This window comes from Rhinolophus hipposideros (genome assembly GCF_964194185.1).
Source record: "Rhinolophus hipposideros genome assembly, chromosome: 23".
NCBI lineage: Eukaryota > Metazoa > Chordata > Mammalia > Chiroptera > Rhinolophidae > Rhinolophus > Rhinolophus hipposideros.
Window position 1 is genome coordinate 16,431,825 of NC_138069.1, and position 27,760 is coordinate 16,459,584.

General features: G+C 40.3%; 3 protein-coding genes across 3 annotated transcripts; 1 reads left to right on the forward strand and 2 right to left on the reverse strand.

The window, feature by feature from the left end:
• On the reverse strand, positions 1-9,242 carry LOC308491435 (mitochondrial ornithine transporter 2-like). The gene has a single exon (XM_081035017.1). The coding sequence runs from the start codon at positions 7,602-7,604 to the stop codon at positions 6,696-6,698; it is 909 nt and encodes a 302-aa protein (XP_080891143.1). The 5' UTR covers positions 7,605-9,242; the 3' UTR covers positions 1-6,695.
• A 385-nt stretch (positions 9,243-9,627) lies between these two features.
• TAF7 (TATA-box binding protein associated factor 7) lies at positions 9,628-15,164 on the reverse strand. The gene has a single exon (XM_081035015.1). The coding sequence runs from the start codon at positions 14,422-14,424 to the stop codon at positions 13,375-13,377; it is 1,050 nt and encodes a 349-aa protein (XP_080891141.1). The 5' UTR covers positions 14,425-15,164; the 3' UTR covers positions 9,628-13,374.
• Positions 15,165-15,294: 130 nt separating this feature from the next.
• Positions 15,295-27,391, forward strand: LOC308491426 (protocadherin gamma-A1-like; the record flags this gene model as incomplete). The annotated part of the gene is made up of 3 exons (XM_081035007.1): positions 15,295-15,538; positions 18,378-18,466; positions 20,932-27,391. The coding sequence occupies exon 3, from the start codon at positions 24,956-24,958 to the stop codon at positions 27,389-27,391; it is 2,436 nt and encodes an 811-aa protein (XP_080891133.1). The 5' UTR covers positions 15,295-15,538; positions 18,378-18,466; positions 20,932-24,955.
• Between the last annotated feature and the right edge of the window lie 369 nt (positions 27,392-27,760).

A 27,760-nucleotide genomic window follows, 5' to 3' on the forward strand; every position in this document is an offset into this window, starting at 1 on the left:
AGAAGCTAAAAATTTTATTTGGAGTAAACAAATTGCTAGAAATATAATCAAATTGATTCAAGATAGAAAAAAACTGAAGTATGATAACTATTAAATAAGTGAATTTCAGACCCATCTGGTCATGAGTACTACCAAAAATTCAAGGAAGAGATAATTCCAATCTTATATTAACACTTCCACAGACTAGAGAAAAAGGAGAACACGCCTTAAAAATGTTATTTGTTTAGCATAACCCTGATATCAAGAAAGGAAAGTTAAAAGCCAAAATGACATAAAAGCTCAATGACATAAAGGAGAAAAATCACACAATTATCTTTATAGACACAGAAAAAGCATTTGTTTAAATTCTGTTTATTATGCGGGGGGGGGGGGAGAAATCCCAAACTGGGAATAGAAGGAAACTTCCTTAATCTTTAAATGATGTAAAAATACTTACAGCAAAATATAAATTGTGAAATGTTAAAAGTTTCCTTTGAGATCAAAAACAAATGCCCACGATTACATCCATATGATACTGTACTGGAAGTTTGGGCCAGCATGATAAGGGAAAGAAATACAAGTTATCTAGGTGGCAGAGGAAGAAACAAATTTGTTATTATTTGCAGATGATATTAAGGAATGTACAGAAAATCCAAAAGTACCTACAAATAAAATATAATTTTTAAAAAGTTAGTAAGGTTGCAGAATTTGAAAAATCAAGATAAAATAATTTTATTTTATAAACTAGCAACACACAAAAATTGACATTTTAAATAAAGATACAATTTACAATCATAGAAAATCAAGTAGGTAGTAATACGTCAAAATAAGTGTAAGACCTCTATGGGGACTTTATATGACTTTATAAAGATATAGTAAGATAACTTACATAAATGGAGAAACATATGATGCTCATGAATTAGAAGATTCAATATTTTAAAGTTATCAATTCTCTTCTCCTCCAAGACAACATTACTTTGAACATTACAACAGTACTTTAACATTACTTCAAAATTCATATGAAAAAATAAAATGTCAATAATAGCCAAGAAACTTCTTAAGAAAAAAAGAGCAGAAAGGAAAAACTTGCCCTACTAATTATTAAGACTTGTTATAAAGCCATATAAATCAATCAAGATAGTTTGGTATTGGTGCAAAGACATAAAAATTTGGCAAATGTATAATAGATTAGAGAGGTCAAAAATAGACTTACATATATATGGAACATTTGAATATTATTAAAAAGATGGCAACTCAGATTGTCTTAGTCTGTTCAGGCTACTCTATAACAAAATACCATAGACTGGTGGCTTAAAATAACAGACATTTATTTCTCACAATTGTGGAGGCTGAGAAGTCCAAGATCAAGGTGCCAGCAGATCGGGTTCTTGATGAAGGCCTCCTTCCTGGCTTGCCGACTACTGGGTTCTCACTGTATCCTCACAAGGCTGAGAGAAGCAGCTCTGGTGTTTCTTCCCTTTCTCATTAAGGCATTAACCTCATCATGAAGCTCCATCCACACAATGTCATCCCGACCTGCTGACCTGCTTACCTCCCAAAGGCCCCACCTCCTAACACCATCACGTTGGGGGCTTCAATAGATGAAGGTGGAGGAGAAAGGAGCAGAGGCATTCAGTCCGTAACAGATCAATGAAGAAAAGATGAAATGTTCAAGTAAAAATGGTTATTCATACAGAAAAAATTAAATTGCATGTTAATTATAAAATCAACTTCAAATGGATCTAAGACTTAACTATTAAAAAAAAAACACCAAAAAACTCGAACCAAAATTTTTAAAGCTCTTAGTGTAAAATGTAGGTAAATATAGTTTAGACGTTGGGGGTAGAGATAATTTATTTAAAAAGACACTGGCCATAGAATAAAGGATTAATATATTTGACTGTATTAAAATCAAGGACTTTGACTCATGAGTAGTAGATATCTTAAAGATGTGGAAAGGGTAAATCCTGGTGATGTAACGTACTGCATGGTGACTATAGTTAACAATACTGTATTGTATATTTGAAAGGTGCTGAGTTAGATCTGTGTGTAGGTGTGTGTGAGAGAGAGAGAGAGAAATTGGAGACTTTTTAAAGATTTACCCTGGAGGGCAAAGCAGAGTGGAGAAGTGAGCATAAAAACAGAAGCAGAAAGTGGAAAAATAAAGGTCAGTCTGTGCTAAAATCTTGTAATCCATTGCAGAAGACAGTAATGACACCATAGCAATTTCCAGATTTGGTAGCAGTCTCCAGACTTGGAACTGAAGACTCGCCCTACTGTGTGGCCTTTTTGTGACCAAATGGGCAACTGAATCTGAGAAGATTTCCATGTCTGGTGCCAAGGAAACAGGAAAGGCTTTTTGTGGGCAATATATCCAAGAACCTGGATCGGGGAACCTGAGCCCTGGCTAGAGAAGAGTCTGTCTGTCATTTCTCCAAAGGCAGAAAGGAGCCTTTCCTCCAAATGCAAAAAAGAGCCATTTCTATGTAAATCAGCAAATAAAAAAGTGATGCGGACAGATGCCCTAGTTAATGTCTGTTGAGAGTCCAGCTTGCCGAGGAGGAGCCAGTGAAATGTCTTTAGGCTGGAGTAGAAATGCTCACTATATAGACAATTATCTGGATGAATTGATACCTTTTCTGGGGACATATTTTTTCACCCACAGAATGTGCAGGATTGTTAAGAGAGATCAATTTTTTACAAAACTACTTACTCACCTGTGGAATTTTCCATCGTAAGGTGCAGACTAAAGCCAGTAATACCAAATGTTCTGAACTGGTTTTGAAAAAGCCATTAAGCCTGGTGCAATGAACAGGGCATCAGAGCTGTGACCACCACCAACCCTGAAGAGTTCCAGTGACAGGAAGATACAAGTCTGTTGACAAGGGTCCAATATTAAAGTGCTGGCATTTCAAGGAATCTGAAAACACTGGATGGTGGAGCTCACAAGGCAGATCCCAGACTTAGATGGCAGTTTCAACCTGGAAATAATTTCCTTTCTAAAAAGGCTCTCAGAAAAGACTTCTGAGCCATTCCACATGGCTCTGGAGAGACCAGTTACAGACTTTGAAAACAGGGATTTGAAAGCTCAGAATTAGAAATGCAGGCTCTGGACAGAAGGGTACCTTCTAGCCTTGAGAAAAATCTATGCAACAACTTCATAAAAACAATGATCACTGCTCCTTAGAGCTCCAGGTCAGAAGAAAGAGAACCTCCTTCCAAGCTCAGCAACTTGGGGGTATTTTCTTCTTCAGTTCAAGAATATGGGCAGGCTTGATACTCCATTGCCAGATATGATCGTTCTGAGATGTCACACCTACTTCACAACTGCTACAGCTTGATATCCTATGAAAGCTAGGACAAGAATGAACTTATAGCGACAATATCACTGTAGCAGGCAGAATCATCTGGCCCTGACCATAGATCCAAGAATGTAATAAATATCAGAAAAGATTTTTCAAAGTTGAGGGGTAAATTATGCTATGTGGAAGTGAAGTTTAAAATAAGTCTAGGAATCAGAAAAAATGGATTTGACCAATTTAAATCTTAAAAATAAATACCATCTCACCACACACACACAAATAAGTGGATGTTATATGTCAATTATACCTCAGTAAGAAAAGCTCTCTCTGTAAGGTGATGGATGTGCTATGTCAAAAAACAAAATTCAACTGAATACATTTGAAGATCTAATTGGCTTTATTAAGTGATTCATAAATATGGCAGCATTCCATCTAGCAACTAGAAGGATGCTCAGAGGGGTCGTGCAAAATGGAGGCAGGAGGGTGTGGCGGGGGAGTTTCTAGCAAAAGAAAAGAATTGCTTTTAGACAAGGACGTCTTTTGGGGAGAAGGGTATAGCAAGGGTTTTTATCAGGAAAATTGCCTCTTCTTTCTATGGGGAAGGATGAAAAGGGCCCATGTGACAGATTACTTCATCGATGTTGATCAGAAAATGCCAGACGGATTGATTAAGATTATGTTTCTGGGAGAGGTTGAAACAGCAACCAGATCAGGTATTAAATCTGGGTTTGGTGTCATTAGCTTTAGCATAAGTGATGCCATTTTGGGCCTGTGGTTTTCTTATGCAGTTGACTAATCTTATTGTGATAAACATTTCACAATTATTGTATATGTATATCAAATCACCACATTGTACACTTTAAACTTACACAATGTTATTTGGCAGTTATATCTCAATAAAGCTGAGACAAAGAAATACCATGGCACTAATTTAAAGATTACAAAGAAACCACAATACAAAAACACAATTAAGGGAAAGAGATAGTTCCTTAAATTCAGAGTCCAACACTGATTTCAGACACACACACACACACACACAATTTGGATTTTACTTTTTTATTCTAAATTTTATTCTAGAATATGACTCTTCTAACTGTAAAACAAACAACTGGATCATCGGATCCTGAAGAACAGAAACCAGAGCTCATTAATATCGGAATACCCAGAGGTCAATGTAGTACATTGTAAATGGTGTGAGTTAAATAAATATTTTTATTTAGGTAACTAATTTAATGATAGAACACTCAAATTTTTTTTAAACAAAATTTTTCAAGCTACTATATTTTTGCCTGGAATACAGATCTAAAATGGTACAAATTATACCACTATTGAACCATGAATTCAGCAAATAGAGTGTAATAAAATTCTCCTGAGTTAGGTTTCCATTCCCCAATCCCACTCACCCTTATGCCTCAAACTATTTCTACTGAAGATATTTAGTTAAACCTTTAATGGACAACGTGTAAAGGCCTGCTGGCAACATGACTGAGACAAGCTCCCAGGTGTGGGGTAGGGGCCGTAAACTGTGAAAAGATCCACTTTCTACTGGAAGCCAGTGCTGGTCTCTATTCTGCTTTAATCCAGTCCTGTGTGGATGAAGCCCCACTAAGTAGCTACTGACCATTTAAGTATGAAATATATAATTTAAACGTATACATAACTTACAAGTAAAGTAGAAAAATGGTTTCTTTTAAAGAAAGAGCAAATGAAAGACCAGCCTTTGCTCTCAAGCACACCAGGCACAACACTGAGATCCTCTCCCAGAATGTCTGCGTCAGCCCCCATTTGGCAACATCTTGTTTCCTTGACCCTCTTGCTTCTGGCACTATGGCTAGAGTTACCACAGAGGGTTCACAGATAGTAAAAAGCTAAAGGAAATTGGAGATTTTACATAAGATTTATGCTCTACAGAGTGATAAAGAAATATGGTAGCCTGACAGCCTTCAGCTTTACAGGTTGCTCAAGAACACTTCTTATTAAGAAACTCTGCTGGTCTTGGAGTAGCAAGGAATGAATGATGAGGCTTATTTTAGTGGTGACAAGAATGACCCTTTCACCACAGGGCCATATAGTACTCATCACTAAGTTTGTGGGGGATCAGATGAGCTATGTTTTGTTTGTTTGTTTGTTTGTTTCTGAGTGTGTGTGTATACATAGTATATATAGTATAGTTTAATAAAGTTGTTTTTCTTATGTTTCATTGCTTTATAAAGTCACATCCCATATACAGTCACCATTAAAATTCAGTGATGGTCAGTACCATATTTGGAAGGTTCCAACACTATAAAAACATTACTCACTGTGGAGTGCAAACACTAAGTTCTGCCTGAGAGGAGAGGACGTCATCCATGAGTACTGTCACTTGATCACCAAACAGGGAACAGAAGCTTTTCTTGGCTTTGGCACTCTGTTCCCTGGAAGGGTTTCTAACTGGTGGAGGCAGAGTGAATGATCCAAAGTGGGTCAACAACTCGTAAATGGGCCCTAACACACTGGAATCCTATCCAGGCCAGGACCCAGAGATTGGAGCTAAGAACTGTTGGCAGCTATATGGGTCTTCATCAAAGCATGGCAACGCAGCCCCTTCCTCTTAATCACTTCCTCAACCTAAAGCCCAGCAGATGGGAAACTGCTTGGGAGAGAAAGGGAAGTTGGTACAGATGAAGGCTGTGTTATCTCACCGGGTCTGATGCACTAGGCCACACCTCACTTAGAGTGTGTAATATGATCCCACTTTGAAAATGAGTGACCCTATTCTAAGAGAAGAGCATCTCAGAAAAATCCAGAATGCCAACTCTGAAACTAACTCAAGAATGTGGGAGACACATTAGTATGCAGGTACATTCTGTTCTTTAAAATCTAAATCAGTATTTTGGTTTTCAACTACCACACAAAAACTTTAAAAATAAAACTTTAATTGCCTAGTACAGTGCACAGTTTTAAAGAGAACCTACATCTTGAATGGGTTCAGCAGTTGTTTATAACCATCTTCATGAAACACAGTTAATTCGCTTTTTTCTGGTGACATGAAATTAAACATGGAACCAAACTGTGTTTCACTCACAAACATAACCAACCAAACAGTATGTACAAGTACAGGTTTATGCAAGAGCCAAGACATAACTATATTATAGCCTTTCAGATTAGGTAGATAGGGCCACCCCTTTACTCTGTGTAGCCCACCAAATACAAGAGCAGCAAGTTTTCTATATCAATACAATGATGGGCAGAAATTATATAATGAAAAAATAGAGTTTCTTCCATAAAGTTTAAGATTTCAGGTAGAAGACAAAAACAATATTCCCATGAAGTAAAAAGGAACTCCACATTGGTCCAGTACTCCATGAAACCCTGAGATAGACTATAGTCCTCGAAGATGTGAGCTTGGATCCGAGTTCAACACGACACTTCAGTTCAATACGATGCTTCAAACTGGCTCATCATCATCTTCCTGCTGTATTCATAAACCAACACCAGTGACCCATTTGCAGGGAACGCTCGAATCATGGAAGCTGTCAGTCCAGAATATAAGGCTGCTATTCCTTCACTTTCCACAACACTTAAAAGAGTTCTGATAAATCTTGCCTGTTTTCCAGACATGGAAAGAACCTGAATTCTGGATTTGATACAATCCACTGGGTATATGACAAGCCAAAGGCAAATCCCAGCAATTCCACCACTTAACATCAAAGGGACAGGGCCTAGTTCATCTTTTGATCTCCCCGAGGCAAAAAACGATCGGCTCACTTCATAGCCACCAAAAAAGAAGAAATAACCCGGTACTTCTTGAACTAGAGTGCTGGAGAGTCCGCGGTAGAAACCCGAGGGGCCATCCTTCCTAAGTATACCCCTCACGACTGACCAAACTGTATTGTGGCTTTTGACTATCTTCCCTGACAACTCCATTTCGTACATGGTCTGTAGCCGACACTTAACAAGCTCAGTGGGACACAGGGTCAGCGAAGCAAACGCAGAGGCCAAGGAACCGGCGGCTGCATTTTGCAGATCACTCAGCCTGGCCTGCTTGTCCAGTCCCACCACTTTCCTCACAAACTGTTGGCAGAAGCCGTAGGACATGAAGAGGACAGAGTTCTCAGCGACGCAGGCCATCAGCGCCGGGCCCGTCCCCTTGTAGAAGCCGCGCAAGCCCACTTGGGAGTAGGTCTTCAGGCAGCAGTCGGTGACGCCTTTGTACAAGCCGGGAAACGTCTGCATCTTCACTTTCACCGTATCTAAGGGCTGCCCGGTGAGGACACACATGGTGCCCCCGAGAGCCCCCGCGGTGAGGTCGATGGCGGCTTGGATGACAGGGTTGGACTTCATGTTCGCCCACTGGTCCGCTGGTCTCCTTGGAAGGCGACTCTGGAGCCGCGGACGGGTGCCCCTTGTCCCGCCGCCTGTTCTCGGCTCTCACTTAACCGGCGGGAGAAGCCGCTTAACCCAACGCTAGGCCGCGGGCCGCCGTCCCCGCGCCCTGAAGTGACCCCCGCCACCGCCGCCGCCTCGCGCGCGGCTCTCCCGAGGGCCCTGCGGGCCAGGCCCGCCCATCCCAGCGCCCGCGCGCCAGGGACGCGGGCTAAATACGTAAACACTGTTAATGAATCTAGCAACTGAAAGCTATTAAATTCTTGCAAGGACGGAGAGACTCGGCGCCGTTCTTCGCTCGGCGGGGAAAGAGACGTTTTTCTGTTCGCCCAGACCCCCGCCTACCCCAGGTCTTCTTGGGAGAAACAAAGTGGGGCCTGCTCCCAAGTTTGCGGAGCCTGGAGCAAAGGATCAAGCTACACAGAGGTTTAAATAGGGAAGATAAACTACTGGGGGCGTTTTACATGACAATCGGTGGCTGCTTTTGATCAGAAAACCCTTAAACGTCTCTGGGAAGGGAATGGTGGCTCTGCAGAGGGGCCGGCTTCTGCTGGGCCTGCTCCTCACAGGCCTGGAGGCGCTGGGGGCGCCTGAGGCGGGCAGATCCACTACTCCTTGCCTGCGGAACTGGAGAAAGACTTTCGTGGCAACATCACCGAGGATGTGGGACTGGATCCCTGAGAGCTGGTGGAACTGAGTCCTCATTTCTAGGGGTAGGACACGGTATTTTATAATCGGCTTGGGAAGCAGGTATTTATATATTGCTAAGAAACTTGATAGTAAACGGCTGTGTGACTCCAGCGGTCTATAGTTGCTAAGTTTCGAGGTTCTTGAGGAGCCAGAGTTTTATGCAGCAGCAACGTAAGTTGGGGATATAAATACAACACACCTAACTTCCAAGGCAAGATACGGTTTGGGACATCAGTGAGGGTACCACTGTTAGGACACTTTTCTCCACCCAGATGCTCCTAATCCCAGAGTTAGTACTAATTCTCTTAAGGCGCATATTCTAAGGCCTAGTTGGGATTTTACTTTGGAGGTTAAAAACAAAAACCCTTTGTTGGGATTTTACTTTGGAGGAAGGGGCAGAAAGTATGCTGAAATGATTTTCTTTCATTCAGAAAGCTTTCCTTGTCTGATTATCTTTGGCTGTCAATATTGAAAAGTGAGGCGCTGAAAAGCAAAATTGTGCAAGGGATAGTTTGTCAGCAGGTAGACTTCTTTGTACAAATGAACTGGCCTTTTCTTGGAACGTGCCCAGATGTCAGTATTGGATTTTGTTCCTCTGGAACCACGCGGTTTTTTCAGAGAATAACCTTCCAATCTTGATTGCATGTGTGGGGTGTATGACTTGGATATTGATTTAATGAGACCAAGGTGGGGGAAGAGGGTGGCACTACTGCAGTAAAGGATACTGTTTTGCATACAAAGCCCTTGTTTGATGCTATACAGCCCAGCCTTCATCTATGTTTGCTTTCTCTGAGTTTGAGACCTTTTTAGGTCAATTTATCTAGAAAATAAACTTTCCATCTGTAGGCTCGGGATATGTCATCTGGATTCTTAGGGTACGATACGGATCCTAGACATTCAACAGTTCTGAACATACTTTAATGAATCTCATGTTACCAGCCCCACACCTTCTCCCCCCCTTCCTTAGAAACTTCTGCCTGCAAAAATTGAACATCTCACAGGTTCTTTATCAAGTGGGTTTGTCTCTTTGGTATACCCTCTTGCAGACATTTAGCATGTAACTTTCTCTGATCTCTGAATTATCATTTCATCTGCTTTGGCCTTCTGATTCTGCTATTCGCTGTTGTCTCTTTTCACTCTTTGTCCTTGGGAGTTACTGTTATTTTAGCAGGCTTTTAGATAGAGAAAAGACATGTGAAAACAATCTGCCATCTTAAACTAGAAAAAGAGTTTTGAATTCTTCACATATTTGAGGGATTTAAACAATGTTTTGAAATCACCCTCAGGAAAGTCAAGAAAAAAAAAGCGTATTTTTAATACTTATTGTGGAGGCCTGTCAAGTTATTTAGAAGTACATTCAGTATTTTAATGACCACTGATTGTCAATTAATTACATCTGGTTCATTGTTATTTTTTAAAAACACAGTTTTTACAAACTCAAGAGATGCAAGATACTGCAATAAATCATCAAATGCTTTTGCATTGAGTTCATATAGATGTTTTGGAAAAACCAAATTAATAATCAAGACCAGGGACCACTAGGGCATTAATAGGGAAATGGTACCTTCACTGAATTGTTAAACATAGTTGCATAGTTGAGATAGAAATCAAGTTCTATAAAATATACTTAACTGGACTTGGAGAGAACAGACCCCAGCATATATTAAACACTGCCCAAGACAATAGGAAGTCTTGATACTATTTTTTTTCCTTATTCTAATGAACCAAAATGATGTTTGTTTTAAATTTAAGTGCATGTCCTTCCAAACATACATACCAGAAAATAATTGGGAAGGAACTTTCAACTTTTCAGTGAAGATCCTTGACGAGATGAAAACACCCAAATCACATTCTCTCTCACAATTAGATTGAGTGGCCAGATAGGATTACTGGAAAAAGTGAGGTTTGAGTTGAGTCCTTAATGACAAAAAGCTAGCCACAAAAATATCTGGAGACTATTCCAGAAAAAGAACTGTAAGTGATAAAGCTCTGTGGTGGAAAAGAGCTTGGCATTTGAAGTACAGAAAGAAGGCCATTATGGCTGCTGTGTGATGAGCAGTCTTCCTGGTCTGTTTTCACATAGAATTTTTACTGGATGATAAAAGAGAAAAACTTAAGAGTTCAAGACACAGTCCTTCAGTGACATGAATTGTTTCAATTTGCCAATATTTTTCATCTCAAATAAACATTTGATCTCTAAATTTGAAATATCAGGCTTTATGACATTTAAAACTGAATACTATAAAAATCCCATTTACCTAATCTACAGATACGATGCAAAACAGAGGCCATGTTAACATGAATGTTTACTGCAATATTCTGCATAATAGCAAATTTAAAATGGAACACCTAAGTGACCAGCAATAGGGAAGTGGATAAAAGTAAGATAAAAATCTATATAATGAAAAAGCAGATCCATATAAGCTGGTAAGGATCGTTTAAATTTTTTTCAGTCTATTATTTCTGTAATATTTTAAAACACTAATTTTAAAATTTCTTCAGAACTTTTGTTCATGAACCCAGAAATATTGAAAACTGTAGCCCAATTACACACCTCATTACCCAAGGGAGCTGTGAGAAAAGTGGGTCTTTTTTGGTACTCTGCATTTATTTGAAAGGAAATGGATCCCCATCTTTCTTTTTGGGGGTTTATATAGATTACTCTTCATTATGGAATTTTTAATATTAATGAAAAGCCAAACCACGAATAAATAAAACATAGAAGGAGGAGATCAAAAAAGATTTGCCAGAGTTAGTGATTTTTAGGTTGAGACTGAGGGGTAAGTAGGACTTGGCCAAATAAAGGGGAGAGTCTTCTGGGTAGAGTGAATAGCTTGTTAGAAGGCTCTTAGGCCCAGGAGAGGAAGAGGAGTAATTAAACACCTCGAAGAAATGTATAAATAAGCTCAGTGTGGATTCAAAATAGTGAGAGGATATGGTGAGATAAGGCTAAAAAGGTAAATGAAGCACTCACAATCCTGTATATCTTAAGAAATATAAACTTAATCCTGAAAGCAGTGATGTACCACTAAAAGGTTTTAAGCATGGGAGTGACATCAAACATATCTTAGATCAACTTGGTGGCCAGCTCAAAAAAACTGAATTGGATAATAAATTTATATAAACACACACACAGTTAGGAAGCTATTGCCATTTGCTAGGCAAGATATACTAATGCCTTATACTAGGACAGTGGCAGTGCGGATGAAGTAGTGACTGAAGAGCTTTTTGAAAGTAGAATCTGTAGTTAAGTAGTAGTCATTGAAGGTTGTGGGTTCAATTTCTAGCTTCAGCAACTGGGATGGGTCACCGAGTCATGAAACACAGAAAAGCAGAAGCAAAGGAAGAAAAGACACATTTCATTTTGAACATTCAGAGTTGAATTGCCTGAGGGATACTTACAAGTGAGTGTTTTCAATATACAGGTGACTATACTAAATCTGAAGCTCAGAAGACATCAGGCTTAGAAATATGGATTTGAGAAATCAGCACAATAAAAGCAAACTATTACTGCCTATTAAGGTCTGAAAATAACAGGGATTAAATAATTTTTGAAATAAGATTGACTGAAATGGTGAAAATATGTACAGCTGTTTTAAACATGGTTAAAGTTTACTTGAAATATCTGCAGCATAAACAAACTGACAACTTACAACTGTAGCTTGATTTATCAGCTTGTATGACTGCAGACTTGAGAGATCTGGAAAATTTAACATTTCACCACTGATGTTTCTTGTCAAATACCTAATTAAAATGGGCTTTAAATGTTTGCTCCATGAGGTTAATTTTCAAACCAAAGATTTTCTTTATAAACCAATCTCAGAAATGAATTGCATCAAACTCTGCATTTTGTAAACTTTATCACTGATTCTTCCAAAATAGCTCAAGTAAGGCATTATATTAGAATCTTTAGAGTATGTAAATATGAAAATTATGTTTAAGAAACATTGAAATAAGAGACTATAATACTGACCTCCTTTATAAACAGTTTTGATGAACTGACATGGACAAATCATCTCAGTTCTCAGAATACTAAATAATTACAGCAATTAAGTTGAAAATATTTAAAAATATAATCTTAATCCAAACCAATGGAATGCTTCCTTGAAAACTGATAGCCTTGCTCTGTTTTGTTTCTAGTTATTTTAAGCAGATGAGTACAGTGCTTTAAAAAAAAAAAACACAAAACATTAAATAAGACCTTTATGTACAAAAGTTAGGGTAGTTTAGGAAGGTTCTATACCTAGTGTTTCTTAACCCTCCAAACACAGCAGGTGAATTAGAAATTTAACATAATGCAGATATTTCACAATTTGTTTGCTCTTGCTGTATTCATCTTTTTCTTAAAACCCAACATAACTGCTTCTTTCCCTACAAAACAGGTCAAATTGTTCAGTCATTAAACTGTACCAAGAAACCACCTCACCAGAGGATCTGACGCCCACAATCCCTAAAACAGCAAGACACATTATGAGGTGAAAACTAGTTTCTATTTATTGTGTTAAAACACTTTTATGAAACGATCTACAACTCTACGTATATAAAACTGACTAGCTAAGAAAATAACTACTGCATGGGAAAACATTGAAATAAGAGACTATAATACTGACCTTATGACATTGCATAATACTGACATTATGCAAACTAGCTTAACTGCCTTTAGACTACTCTTATTGATCTTAGATGGCATCACAAACTAGCAATAGCAGTTGCTGGCAAATGGAGAAACAGCAAAGTCCTCCAGTGAAGTTTTGATTACAAAGTTTGAACTGTTCATTCCACTAATCCTACAACTTTCCTACTATCACCTATCTTTCTATACATTCCTACTTCCTACATGATAAACACCTAACAAAGTGGTTCTGAGAGACAAATGAGATAGAAATTAACATTTTTAGTTAAGACAAATTCAATAAAAGACAGCAGAACAAAACAGAAATTACCATATAATTCTATCATCTAGTCCAGGTGATGAAACCAAAATTTTTCTTCTAATGCTGACCACGCTAAGGAATGAATTTAAGTATCAAAGCTCTTTTCACTTCTCTAGGAGTGATTCTAGCTCTTCTTGCAGAGAGCTAAGCTGCTCCTTTTCTCGGTCTTCCTTTTGTTTCAGTTCATCCAGCACAGCCTGAAATCTGTTCTTGAGAGCCAGGTTTTCCACTTTCATTATGAGATCTTCCTGTCGTTTTGCCCTATCCTGGGTCTCTTGGAGCTTGCCTTTCATGTTATCAATCTGTTTCTGAATTCCCATAACCAGCTGATTGGTTCCCTCATTTTCTTGGTGCTGTTCATCTGAAGCACTTAGCTTGTCCCGTAGCTGTCTTTCCAGATCTTCCTCAGTGTCGATTATGTTTATATCTTCTTCATCTTGATGCTGTGTCTCATCTTCATCTTCACTGCTGCTGCTGAGGTCATTGAATATCTCCCGAAGCTCATCATGTTCTAATGAGTCATGGCCCTGCCTATGGCCTGACATTCCTGGCGAAGAGATATCAAGACCTTGATTTTCTGTTTCTTTTGTTTCATCTTCAGCAATTATTTCCCAACGAGTACTGACAGCTTCAGCATCTGTACTAAGCAACCGCTTCACTTCTTTTTCCACATCTGGAGATTCAATATACTTCTTCTTTGCTGTCTTCCGGAATCTTCTCTTCCTGACATTTTTTAGAGGCAGAGTGATTCCATGGTTCCATATAAACTTTTTCTCTTTGTCCTTATCCTTTTTTTTGCTCGCTTTGGGATCCGCAGCAGCAACTGGTTCCTCCACTGGAGGATAGAGGTCACCATCAACTGTGGATACAAGCATCTGACAAATATCAGCTGTCTTGTAAAAGGTTTTTTTATCAATGGTTTTCAAGCTTTCCATAACACATGGCAGATCTACCAATTTTGAGGCCAGTGGGACCCGGTCCACTCTGACGATTCCATGACGCCCATCAGGGTGTAACTCAATTGTCAGTCTGTCCTTCAGGTTGACATGGCCAGACTGTACTGCCCGCCTCACAGTCGATGCATATTCCGGAGGCAGACGTAAGATAAACTGGCTCTCTAATTCGTGAGGAGCATCATCTTTGCTCTTACTCATGTTTATTTCTTTGCGACTCACTTCTTTAATGAACACTTGTCGCACTAAATAGTTCCAACTATATCAAGTTAGAAAGACCAGTTTGTTATGAATTGAAAAATTCAATTACAAAGAGTTCTAAGAACAGCAGCTAAGTGTCTATTGTCTTTTTTAAAATAAGCACCAAGTCTTTTTAAATATGCTGTGACTGAATACCAGTTGTTACTGACACTGGATTATTCAGTTAGGTCCATTTGAAAAAATTAGCTGCAATGCCAAGTTCCAACCTCTAGATGGCGCTGCCGGACAATACACAGCAAGCAAGCAGAAAAGCAAATGGCGGCTTCTGCGGAATGATTTTCGGCACAGAAAGTACGGGCCCACAAGACACGCCCACTCACAAACTTTCCCGGAGCAAAGTCAAAAAGCGGGGCGCAGTGAGCTCTCTTCGCCTCGGATACTCACAGTCCCGTACCAATTATAAACCCGGGTTCTCCGCACAGGAGCGAGCGAAAGAGAAAGCCACTGGGAGAAAGGCGGCCGGAGGCCTAAAGTCCTTCCCGACCCCTTTGTTCCTCCCGGCTCTTAGCAAGCGATCTGCTGCTGATTATCAGTGAAATGACCCAGAACGGGCAGCGCGAAATCTCACCGAGATCCGCAGCTCTGAGCGCCAGACTCCGCAACTCAGCAACTCAGCAGCTCCGCATACAGCTCCTCAGCTCCTGAGACCCGCCGTCAGGGGAAGCCCACCTAGCGGAAAAGGAAGTAGTACGTCCCGGCGCGGGGCGGGAGACGGCTGTGAGTGACAGCACGACTCGAGCGGAAGTGCTGTCTGCCCCAGCACGCGCAGGCGCAATGCGCAATTACGAGATCCGGTGTCCGTCTGCTCGCGAGAACTTGAGTTTAGGCGATGGGAATGATATTCCTTAAAGAGCTATTGGTTTGGAAATATTTAGAGACACCGGTTCCAAGACAGACCTAGATTTTCCCGCACCCACCTCCCCGCCCCGCCGCTAAGCCAGAACTTTTACCTGATCGCCCTGGGGCCGGATAGCTCCTAGGCTTGCCGGTGATTGTCGGGTATAGGGCGTCGGTGCGGAGTTTGCTTCAGGAAACACCTCGGATGCTCCCCAGGGTATATCCAATTTCGAGTGAATACAAGAATTTATAACTAACCATGCAGTGGATTTGAAAGTACCCAAATCAGTGGAGTGAGGAGGACATGCAGCCCACTATATAATTCTAAGTATATTTTGTTGGTTATGAAAATGCTTGGAGTGGACTCATGCGTCAGGGTCTGTTTCTGTTGTGAAGGACCCCAAGGGAATAAGGGTGATTCCTCTTTTTCATAGTGTGTTTGACGTAGCGATAAATGTAAACAGAGAAGTAAGTGTTCTTCAAGAGGCATATGTTCGTTTAGGACAGAATCGTCTAATAGACAAATGGTCTGATTGCGGTAGAATATAATTGAAGTATTACTCCCTGCCACTCACTTGCTAGTAATTTTTAATTTCGTTAGGAATTTTTTTCATTCCACTCTGCTATTTTGATAACTGTTTTGTGCTTGTCTCCTCTATTTATGTAGGCAGATATTTATCAACACGTATCTATAGTATTTAAGCCTAACTACCGGTATTAATATATATAACAGCTTCCACTGATTCCTGCTCGTTTCCATTTATTTTTTAATGGAATCGGCTTGGTAGAGCATCAAGGTCATTAAAATTTTAATTTCTATCCTCTATTAACAACTGCATCTAAATTCAAGAGAACTCTTGTTAAAATGTGATTAACATTTCCAAAAGTTCACTTCATTTCTTTACGTATTGTCTCCCTCACTCCCTCAGACTGGAGTCTCCCTGATCATCAGGAGTCTTCTATCTTGTTCATCATGTCCCAGTGCCTACTATCAAAACATGGGGGATATACCAAAAATATTTGCTAATTGAATGATCCATCTAAAAGGAGCATAAATATAGTCTATAATAATCTGTGAGATAAAATACATTCTATGTCACCTTAAAATGAGATAGAGCCACTTCATATACATTTCCTCTAGTCAAGGACAGTGCCAATTGTTATGAGCAGAGAGCTTTGCTAATAGTGTGTCCTCTTTGGTTTAAGTAGACTGTGTATCGTGGGAGAAAATTGAAATTAAAATGGCCTGGCACCAGTGTTTTTTTTTAATTCACTTATCTTTAATAGTAATTATGCAAGAAATTTTAGTGTCACAATTTCAATTAAAATAGAAAGGCTTTGCAATTTCAAAATATTTGAGACTCAGTGGTCTTTATTGTGATTTTACATCGATACTATTTAAAATTTTTTTTCATATGTATAATGTACTCCAAACTAAAGCTGTTAGTAAACTCTTAGGAGACTGCTGTTTTTAAAAATATAATCAGTGTATAACCCAATATTTTTTTTGGCACCAGTTTTTTTTTAATGTTAAGTTTGAAGTTGAAATTATGCTCTTTCAAATAACTACATTAGTTCTCTTTGTTCCAAAATGTGTTGAAGAAAGTTGGCTGATATAGCTATAATTTCCAGGATGATCTATTTCCCCTTTTCAAAGGTGAAATTCTTTATTGTGCTTAATTATACCTGATGGTCCCTTAATTATACCTGATTTTACTTATTTTATAGATAGAAGAGTTTAACATGCTAGCTTCTGCATAATGCTTTATTTGACTATGTAAAATGTGATTCTATGTTTATACATGAAAATAATCCAAATGTTGCTTTGCACTTTAATTGCCTATAGTTTTATGATGCTCAAATACCCTGTCACAGAAAGTAACCTGAGATAACAGATGCAATTCTGATTTGCCAAAAATATGATGTATTTTATTTAGTAAACCTTTAAATGGAAGGTGGTCAGAGATAATTAAAAGGATTAAAGTTTCTCCTAAAGTATGTACCTCCTTATCCTGAAACATATTTTCTGCTTTTGAGTTTAACATGTTTTTCTAAATACTGGGATTTGTATGAGGGAAAATTACATTGATCCTAAAGCTAAGGTCTCTATCACATTACAATTACCTTAATGTCTGTTGATAAATCCAGTTGTTTTCTTTTTTCAAATCCAATAGACATACGTAAACACTCTGAATTGATGACAGAATTACACTCCTGTGGTTGTTCCTTGGAATATCTGAGATACTAGTGAACTAAAGATTTGAGGAGAGCAATAAATTCCCCCACATGGTAACAAGACCTCCAAACGCTTCCTGCCTATGATAAAGGAGTATCAAAACCAGGATAATGCTGTAAAATTATTGGTGGTGGGAAAAGCCCTGCTTATATATTGGAGATAGAAAATTATAAGGGTGAAGAAACAGCATATGCCCTCCAAAAGTACTCTTACATACAGCTATATTAGTGTATAAACAGTTAAAAGCAGGTTAACTAAAATCTAGTTAATATAGTTAAAATATAGTATCAAGTATGATACTTTCCATAGAAAAAACACCATCATAATTTACATTGGTTTAAATAATAAGAAAAATCTTTTATCTCAAAAACCAGGTAGTCTAGTGTAGCTCTGTCCAATAGAAATATAATATGAACCTCAGATGAAAGCCATATATGGTATATTAGTAGCCACCATTAAAATGGCAAAAAGATGCAAGTGAAATTAATTTGAATACCATTTTATTTAACTTAATCATCAAAAATAACATTTCAGCATATCAATGTAGAAATTATTAATGATATATTTTACATTCTTATTTTGTACTAAATCTTCAAAATCTGGTGTGTATTTTACACAGACAGCACATCTCAGTTTGGACTAGCCACATTTCAAGTGCGCAGTGGCCGCATGTGGCTGGTGGTTACTGTATTGGACAGTGCAGTTCTAGAACTATGGCTGCTTCTAGGTATGATAGAATCATGGCCTGGCACAAATTGTTTTTTTCTTCCTAATTTTAGAGAATGAGCATTTATTTATACTTTTTCTATTATTTTTTCAGTTTTGTCCTCATCTCCTTGTAAACCTCCAAAATCTGTGGTGACAAGAAACCTGCCAGCAGTAGCTGGGGAACTTCCATTCTTGTCCATGGTAAGTTCAGAGAGTGGTTCCCCGAAACCAAAATCTGTCTTTTGATCTGATTGGACTAACTTAGGTCACACACCTATCCCTGGCTCAATAATAGTTACCATTTTTATTTTCAAAATTATGGCAAAGAGGTGGTATTTGGTAATGTCTGGAGACATTTTTTATTGTTAGAACTGTGGGGGTGGGGTCTTCTGGCATTTAGGGGATGGAGGCAAGGGATGTTGCTAAATATCCTACAATTACACAGAACACCTATTCCCCCCACCCACAACAAAGAGTTATCTGGCTCAAAGTAGTATCAAGGTTGAGAAACCCTGCCTTAAGCTTATTATTTTAAGCCTATATTCCCAACTAAACATTGACAATTGGAAGGAGATTACCATTATTGGTTTAGATCTCTTAGAACATGTTACAGCTATGAATAGATTCAGCTCTGCCTTAGGTACCCAGAGGGTGGGCCCCTAAACTAAAAAGGAAGTTTTAGAAGAAAGGAAAGGGCATGGGTAACTGTCATAGTCCATTTGGGCTGCTGTTACAGAATACCATAAACTGAGTGGCTTATAAATAGCAGAATTTATTTCTCAATTCTGTAGTCTGAGATGTCCAAGATAAAAAAAACAAATCTGCACTAGCAGATTTGTTGTCTGGTAAGGGCAGGCTTCCATGTTCATAGACAACAGTCTTTTCACTGTAACCTTACATAGTGGATGAGGTGAGGGAGCTCCCCGCAGCCTCTTTTATAAGGGCATTAATGCTATTCATGAGGACTCTACCCTCATGACCTAATCACCTCCTCAAAAACTTTACTTCCACCAGCACATTGGGAATTAGGTTTCAACATAGGAATTCTGGGGAGACTCAAATAAATATTCAGTCTATAAAGGCAACCAATAGTATCCATGAAAGAACTAATTATTTGGGGGAATATGATAGTATACATGTAATTCCAAAAATATCCAAATGGCCAATAAGCACACGAAAAGATGCTGCTCAGCATCATGAATCACTGGGGAAATGCAAATCAAAACAACAGTGAAATAGTACCTCACACCCATGAGGATGGCTACTATCAAATAAATAACTAAATAAATGTTGGCAAGGATATGGAGTAACTGAAATGCTTATGCATTGTTGGTGGGAATGTAAAATTGTATAGCCACTGTGGAAAATAGTGTAACAGTTCCTCAAAAACTTAATAGAATTACCATATTATCCAACAATTCCACTTCTGGGTGTATACCCAAAAGAATTGAAAACGGTCTCAAAGAGATATTTGTAGACCCATGTTCATCTTAGCATTATTCACAATACTAAAAGTTATAAATCACCTAAATGTCTGTCAACAGACGAATGGATAAGTAAAATGTGGTACATACAAGGGAATATCACTCAGCCTTAAAAAGGAAGGAAATGCTGACATACGCTCCAACATAGATGAATCTTGAGGATATTATGCTATGCAAAATAAGCCAATCACAAAAAGACAAATATTGTCTGATTCCACTTATATGAGGTATTTAGAGTAGTCAAAATCATAGAGACAAAAAGTAAAAAGGTGTGTGCCAGAGGCTGGAGAGAGGGGAGAATGAGAAGTTAACATTTAATGGGTATAGGTTTCAGTTTTAAAAGATGGAAAGAGTTCTGGAAATAGATGGTAGTGATGATTGCACAGCATTATGAATGTATTTAATACTACTGAACTGTATACTTAAAAATGGTTACGTAAATTTATGTGTATTTTGCCACAATAAAAAATTAAAAGGTATCTATGTATTTTAAAAGTGGATAGGCATCAAATATAAATTCTTTGAATCAGTAATTATATAATACAATTACTGGTGATTTAAAATTTTTAACAGTATATTTTACCTTTTTATAGTGAAAATTTTTTTGTATTGTAAAACTTACAGTGAGAATCTCTTTTTGTAATGTAAATTTTTTTCACAATGGATAATTCCTTGAGTAAAGAGTTTTCTAAGGAAAGGAGACTTCAATAATCTATCCTCTTCTTCAAAAAGAAATGTCAAGAGAGAAAATTCTGTAAGAATTCTTATTTAAAGTCAATGTGCAATTTAATAAATAAAACTTTTTCTTTAAATTTTGTGGAAAGACTATTTTATTAATATTTTGTCAAAAATAAATAATGACTTGTAGCTTTTGTACTAAACCAGCTGTATTCTAAAATAATTCTCAGAAGGAAAGCAAATGCAATCTCCTGCGAGGACTTTCAGAAATTAACATGCGGTAGATATGTTCTGGGCCTCTGGGTGCCGCTGTCGGCCAATCGGTGGGTGGAGTGACGCAAAGCAATCCACTGGCGACTCTGACGCAGCGGTACCCGCAGGCTTTTGAGAAACCTCCGGAATGGATTCTGCACGCCATCTCTCCTCCAGTCTGTTCCAAATATCTGGGTCGGGAACGTCAGGATGGTTAATGACCCACAGTGAGGCGATGCCTTTTCTTTCCAGCACACTTCTGTAACCCGAGAGCAACCGTAGCAAGGTGTATTCGGATCGAGAAGCAGCATGGAGAAGAGATAGGAAGAAATCCACCATAGGGAAGGCGAGCGGGCGCAGGAAGCGCTGTTTCCCTTCCTGCTGTCTTTGTTCAGCCTCGTGAATTATGCAGCAGATGCGCTGGGAGATTCCAGAAGAGACATCCAAAGGTTTGAAAGTGGGGAATCTTCCCCAAGATCTTCATCTCAGTGACCAGGACCCTGGGTGAGTGCTGAGAAGCCTCTTTACTGCCCTCAAAGAGCAGGGAAGGACTCAAGAATGAGAAGTTAGATCTAGCGGATATGCCAAAGGAAGTCCCTGGGCCCCTTGAATCTCACACCTTCACTGGAAATCCTATAAATGCTTTTAATATAAATTTATTCCTCCTGGATACACATAACACGGATTTTAGGGCAGACATTTTGTTTTGAAAATTCTAGAAAACTAAATGGGAGCAAAGTTTACTCCTAAACAACAGTAGATTTGGACACTGCAGGTAATTCTCTATGAAATTTATCAGATCAGTTTCAATAACCATCTCCTCCAACCCCAGAATTAAAAGAGAGCATTAGGGCAGCAAATACTCTTGTATTGGAGAAATCTGGACCAGAAGAGTATAAACTGCCACCACTTGTGATGGGGAGGGGCCAGAACCTCTCAGAACAAAATTTGGGTCTTGGATGTCAGTGCCACTCGTGAGCCACAAATACAGCAGAGTATGCCTACAGGAGAACCTGCCCACCATCTCCTTTCTACCTTCTTCAGGTGATCCCCATGGACCTAGATGACACCCTTAAGGTCGAGTTCTCGTACACTTTCTACACACTCTTAACAGGGCATACAGAATGTATCTAATGTTCAACAATGACAGCACCATCTTTGCTTTTAAAGAGTGACAGTTGCATAAGTTTAGAAGAGAAGACAGTTTAAGGGCCCATTTTAGAAACCTGGCCTAAATGGAGGTTGAGAACTATAATGCAGTGCTGGTGACTTTCAGCTGAGTGTCTAGTCCTATCAGAGTCAAGAACTGTGGTTGCCCCAACCAAAACAACAGGACTTAGAGACTTGATTAAATGGGGAAGTGAAAGATACTTTAGAAAGTAATAAACACACAGCCAAACACCTCTAATTCTTCAACTCTAAGAATTATTCTGTAATTCTTTGTAAGCTATTAGCAGATGGAATTCTAAACTGGGAACAGACTCTGGAGTACATCGTCACCATCACAGTCACAGACAAGTTCAAGCTGTCCCTCTCTTCCAGCACAAGCATCACTCCTCATATAACCCACATCAACAAAAATGCTCTGGTTTTCCAATAGGCCTCCTGTGTGGTCCAGGATACCTGGAACACCCACCTAGAGCCTCCATCATTGCACAGTTTAGTCCTTCCGTTGTGGACTTGGGGCCCTACCCACCCCTGTTTCTTCCTGACCTGTGACCCAGTGTCACCGGCGCTGTCATCTGAAATGTGGGTGAGTACAGAGCACAGTGGTATTCACTGCGGCCTACCTTTGGGCTGACTGTGGGCTCGTGACCAGGGTTCGACTGTGTTTAGTGTTATCCTGAGCCTGTTTGTACTGGTGGACCGCCACTGTGAAAACACGCAGAGGACACTGTGCCAGAAGCTGCAGGTAGAAGTCACAGTGCTGCACCACGTACTGTGCAGCCTGGCTACCTAGTCACCAAGTTGGACACTGACTTGGGCACAATGCCTAGCTGTCCTAGAGTGTGCTGCAAATCACCAATTGTGACTCTTAAACCTGGCGGTGCACAACACCAGGCTGCATGCTGTGGTGCTGCTGACAGCAGAGACACTACTTGCCAGGGCTTGCTGGTTGCTCGTGCCCAGTGGCAACAGTCATCATGCTGCACCTGGTCTTTGCCTACAGTTTGCAGGAGTTGCTGTTGGACCTCAACAACCACCTGGCACCTGCCGCCAGGCAGGCAGAGCTACAGTTTTGCCTGGTCATGGCCTTGACCTTGATCTTGGTGCTCTTCTCACGGTGACTCTGGCCATCGCCCTGTACCTGCATTGTTCCTCCAGCTCTGCTTACACTGGTCTCTGGCCCAAGCCTGGATTTGGAGTTGCTCCCATTTCAGCAAGAGAGCTTTTCCCTACTTCTGCAACCCATGTGTGGCTTCAGAAATTGCAAAATCTCAATTTCTTCAAGTTAACTCAAGAAACATCTTTCAACTGGATAGTCTCTATAGTGCCAGCAATGAAGCCTTAAATATTACATTGGATTCAAATGTATTCATACGTGTGAGTTTTAACACTTTCATTTTGTAAATAACCTGTCATAAATCAATTCTGCTTGTTTTTCTTCTTCTGGGGGGAGAGGAGCTAGTTTACTTGCTAGTTTTTATGTATATTTTGGGTTGTCTCATTAACCTGGACAATTCCTTTGGAGAAAGGCTTGTGCCTATTGATGTATGTTCTACAAAGTTGTGTTTCCTGCTAAAGAGTCCTTTCCTTGCAATATTGAAGGAGGTTCACTGCATCTTTAAATTTCTGCCTTTGAGCTCCATACACTTGCCCTTGAGAATCTGAGAAACTGTAAATTATATTATACAGGAACAAAAATTCTCCTTTCAAGAACTGTTCTTGTGGCTTTTGATTGTTTTTATTTTCTCATTTTCCAGACCCTTCTCAGTCATGGTGTCCATGGGTTCACTGCCAATATCTGGCCCAATTTGTTTCTGAAAAATGTCTACCTCTGGAATGCAGAGAACATTCTTCCCTAACTTTTGGGTAAAGATAAATAAATCACTCTAAGCCTGAGACATTTTAATCAGTAACCTTTTTACTAATTTTGCAATAAGTAAACGAAGGAAGACAATCTAGTCTAAAAATCCTGCTATTTAAGAAAACCAACTTTTCTTGGAGAAATTATTGTGTATGCTTGTAGAGGAATACATATTATCCCAATAACTTGTCATCTGATATGTGGGTGAGTGCAGAGCACAGTGGTGTTCACTGCCACTCAGCTTTGGACTGACTCTACGGGCTCGTAGAGATGCAGCCTTTTGCTTTTCATTTTTGAAGAATACCACTACCTCTTGTGTCTCTTAAATTTGAAGCCTATATTAGACACTCATATGACATTTTCCAGTAAAATTCCAAGAGCCCGATGTTATTTTATTTAAAATATATTTCCTTTGGGTGAACTAAAGGTCTTTTAAAAATCCATATTAAAGGTCTTTTAAAATCCACATAACATATAGACACTTCAGAAAGATAGGAAACGTGATGGGGTAAAACATATCTTTCAAAAATTCCAAGGTTTCAGATAAATATTCAAAGCACAATGGGACTTTGTCTACGAGAGGAAATGGGACAATCTATTTTTTTTTTAATTTAGCTTGTATTAAAAAAGTTTATTTTTCCCTTTGATTTTTTCATCCTCCAGTCAGAGGGCAGTTACTCTTCTATGTGGCCCTAAAAATTATCAAGTGGAGGGGTGATTTTTGTCCCCTTTATGATATTCCCTGAATAGCAAACAGGTAAGGCAGATAGTTTGGGAATACTGGGTTTCTACTGTATATTGCAATTTAGCAACATTTAGATATGATTAATTAAGTGAACATAGTAGTTTCTCCTTTTCATACGTATATTGTACAATGCTTAACTATTTACTTGACAATACACTAAGACAACGAAAGATACATACAGATCGTGTTAATGAGAAAACAGTTTGTTATCTAAGAGTGCAGTAACTGGTTAGGACTCTAGGCGCCGCTGTTCACCAGTCTGGGAGACTCAGGCTGCCCGCGCGCGCACACCCCACAACCAAAAAAAGAAAAAAAAAAAAAAGCTTTTTAGAACCTCCATCACCGCCAGATTGAAAACAGCCTCGCTGAGGCTGCCCAGCTCTTACTTCTGGACCACTTTCCACTCTGAACTCTGCTAAAAATTCAGTTAATTTAGGCTCAGAAGAGCCGAGAAACAATACCCTTGGTACCGGACTGGGAGAAAACTGTGAAGCGAGAAAGCAATGGCGATTTGGGTGAAGCTGCCCTGCTGCAGTGGTCTGATCCTGCTGTTCCTTTTTCTGGGGCTGTTGTTGGAAGCCTGGGCCGGGGAGATCCGCTACTCGGTGCCAGAAGAGACAGACAAAGGCTCCTTCGTGGGCAACATCGCCAAAGACCTGGGACTACAACCCCAGGCGCTGGCGGGGCGCGGAGTCCGCATCGTCTCCAGAGGTAGGACGCAGCTCTTTGCTCTGAATCCGAGAAGCGGAAGCTTGGTCACCGCGGGCAGGATAGACCGGGAGGAGCTCTGCGCCCAGAGCGCGCGGTGTCTGGTGAGTTTTAACATTTTGGTAGAAGATAAAATGAAGCTTTTCCCTGTTGAAGTGGAAATAACTGATATTAACGACAACACTCCCCAATTCCAGTTAGAGGAAGTGGAATTTAAAATGAATGAAATTACCACTCCAGGTACCAGGATCCCTCTGCCTTCTGGGCAAGACCTCGATGTGGGGATGAATTCGCTCCAGAGCTACCAGCTCAGCTCCAACGCTCATTTCTCCCTGGATGTGCAACAAGGAGCTGACGGGTCTCAACACCCAGAGATGGTGCTGCAGAGTCCCCTGGATAGGGAAAAAGAAGCTTTCCACCACCTTCTTCTCACTGCCTCTGATGGAGGCAACCCAGTCCATTCAGGAACCCTCCGCATTCGTGTTCAGGTGGTAGATGCAAATGACAACCCTCCAGCATTTACTCAGGCACAGTACCACATGAGTGTTCCAGAGAACGTGCCACTAGGCACTCGGCTGCTTATAGTAAAAGCCACTGACCCAGATGAAGGAGCCAATGGGGAAGTAACATACTCCTTTCATAATATAGACCAAAAAATAGCCCAAATATTTCAATTGGATTCCTACACAGGAGAAATATCAAATAAAGAACCCTTGGATTTTGAAGAATACGAAATTTATCCAATGGAAATTCAGGCTCAGGATGGTGCAGGCCTCATGGCAAGAACTAAGGTGCTGATCAAAGTTCTTGACATAAATGATAATGCCCCAGAGGTGACCGTCACCTCTGTCACCACTGCAGTCCCAGAAAACTTTCCTCCTGAGACCATAATTGCTCTTATCAGTGTGCATGACCAGGACTCCGGAGAAAATGGTCACATTACATGTTCCATTCCTGGAAATCTACCCTTTAAATTAGAAAAGTTAGTTGATAATTATTATCGTTTAGTGACGGAAAGAACACTGGACAGAGAACTTACTTCCAGGTACAACATCACTGTAACAGCAACAGATCAGGGAATTCCAACCCTATCTACTGAAACATACATTTCATTGCAAGTGACGGATATCAATGACAACCCCCCTGTCTTCCCCAAGGACTCCTACTTTACCTACATTCCTGAAAACAACCCCAGAGGAGCCTCCATCTTCTCTGTGACAGCCCACGATGCCGACAGCAATGAGAATTCACGAGTCACTTACTCTCTGGCTGAGGACACCTTCCTGGGGGCACCTCTGTCCTCCTACCTCTCCATCAACTCAGATACTGGCGTCCTGTATGCGCTGAGATCTTTTGACTACGAGCAATTACAGGAACTGCAACTGAGGGTGACTGCGCATGACAGCGGGGACCCTCCCCTTAGCAGCAACGTGTCACTAAGCATATTTCTGCTGGACCAAAACGACAACGCACCAGAAATCCTGTACCCTGCTCTCCCCACTGATGATTCCACGGGAGTTGAACTGGCACCCCGCTCTGCAGAGCCCGGCTATCTGGTGACCAAGGTGGTGGCAGTGGACAGAGACTCGGGCCAGAACGCCTGGCTGTCCTACCGTCTGCTCAAGGCCAGCGAGCCAGGGCTCTTCTCCGTGGGGCTGCACACGGGCGAGGTGCGCACTGCGCGGGCCCTGCTGGACAGAGACGCGCTCAAGCAGAGCCTGGTGGTGGCGGTCCAGGACCACGGACAGCCCCCTCTCTCGGCCACCGTCATGCTTACTGTTGCTGTGGCTGACAGCATCCCAGACGTCCTGGCCGACTTGGGCAGTCTCGAACCCTCCACCAACCCTGACGACTCCAGCCTCACGCTGTACCTGGTGGTGGCAGTGGCAGCTGTCTCCTGTGTCTTCCTCGCCTTTGTCATTGTGCTGCTGGCTCTCAGGCTTAGGCGCTGGCACATGTCACGTCTGCTCCAGTCTTCCGGAGGCGGATTGGCGGGCGTGCCCGCCTCACACTTTGTGGGCGTGGATGGGGTGAGGGCTTTCCTGCAGACCTATTCCCACGAGGTCTCCCTCACCGCGGACTCTGGGAAGAGTCACCTGATCTTCCCGCAGCCCAACTATGCCGACACGCTCCTCAGCCAGGAGAGCTGTGTGAAAAGCGAGCCTCTTCTGATAACTCAGGATTTACTTGAAGATAAAAAGGAAACATTTTCTCAGGTAAACCTTTTGTAATAAATTTACCTAGATAAAAATAATCCCGGAGTTTAATTGCTTTTGCTACTAACAGTTCTTCTATTTCCCATATATCTTTGTAGATTTCTATTACAAATCCTGGGAAATCATTATAATATCTATATATCTACCTATCTATCTATATCTATATCTATATGTCTGTTTTTTCACTGAAAAGGAGACTAATTAATCATAATGTAGGTGGTTGGGATGAAGAGTATGTGTGAGATGCCATCTCGGTTGTGGAAAGAATACTGCCTCAGAAACAAAGAGACCTGGCTTCCAATCTTTTCTTGCTTACCTCTGGCCAAATAATTTTATTTCTCTAGGTTTACATTGTCTTATCTGGCAAGGATAGTGTTTGACTAT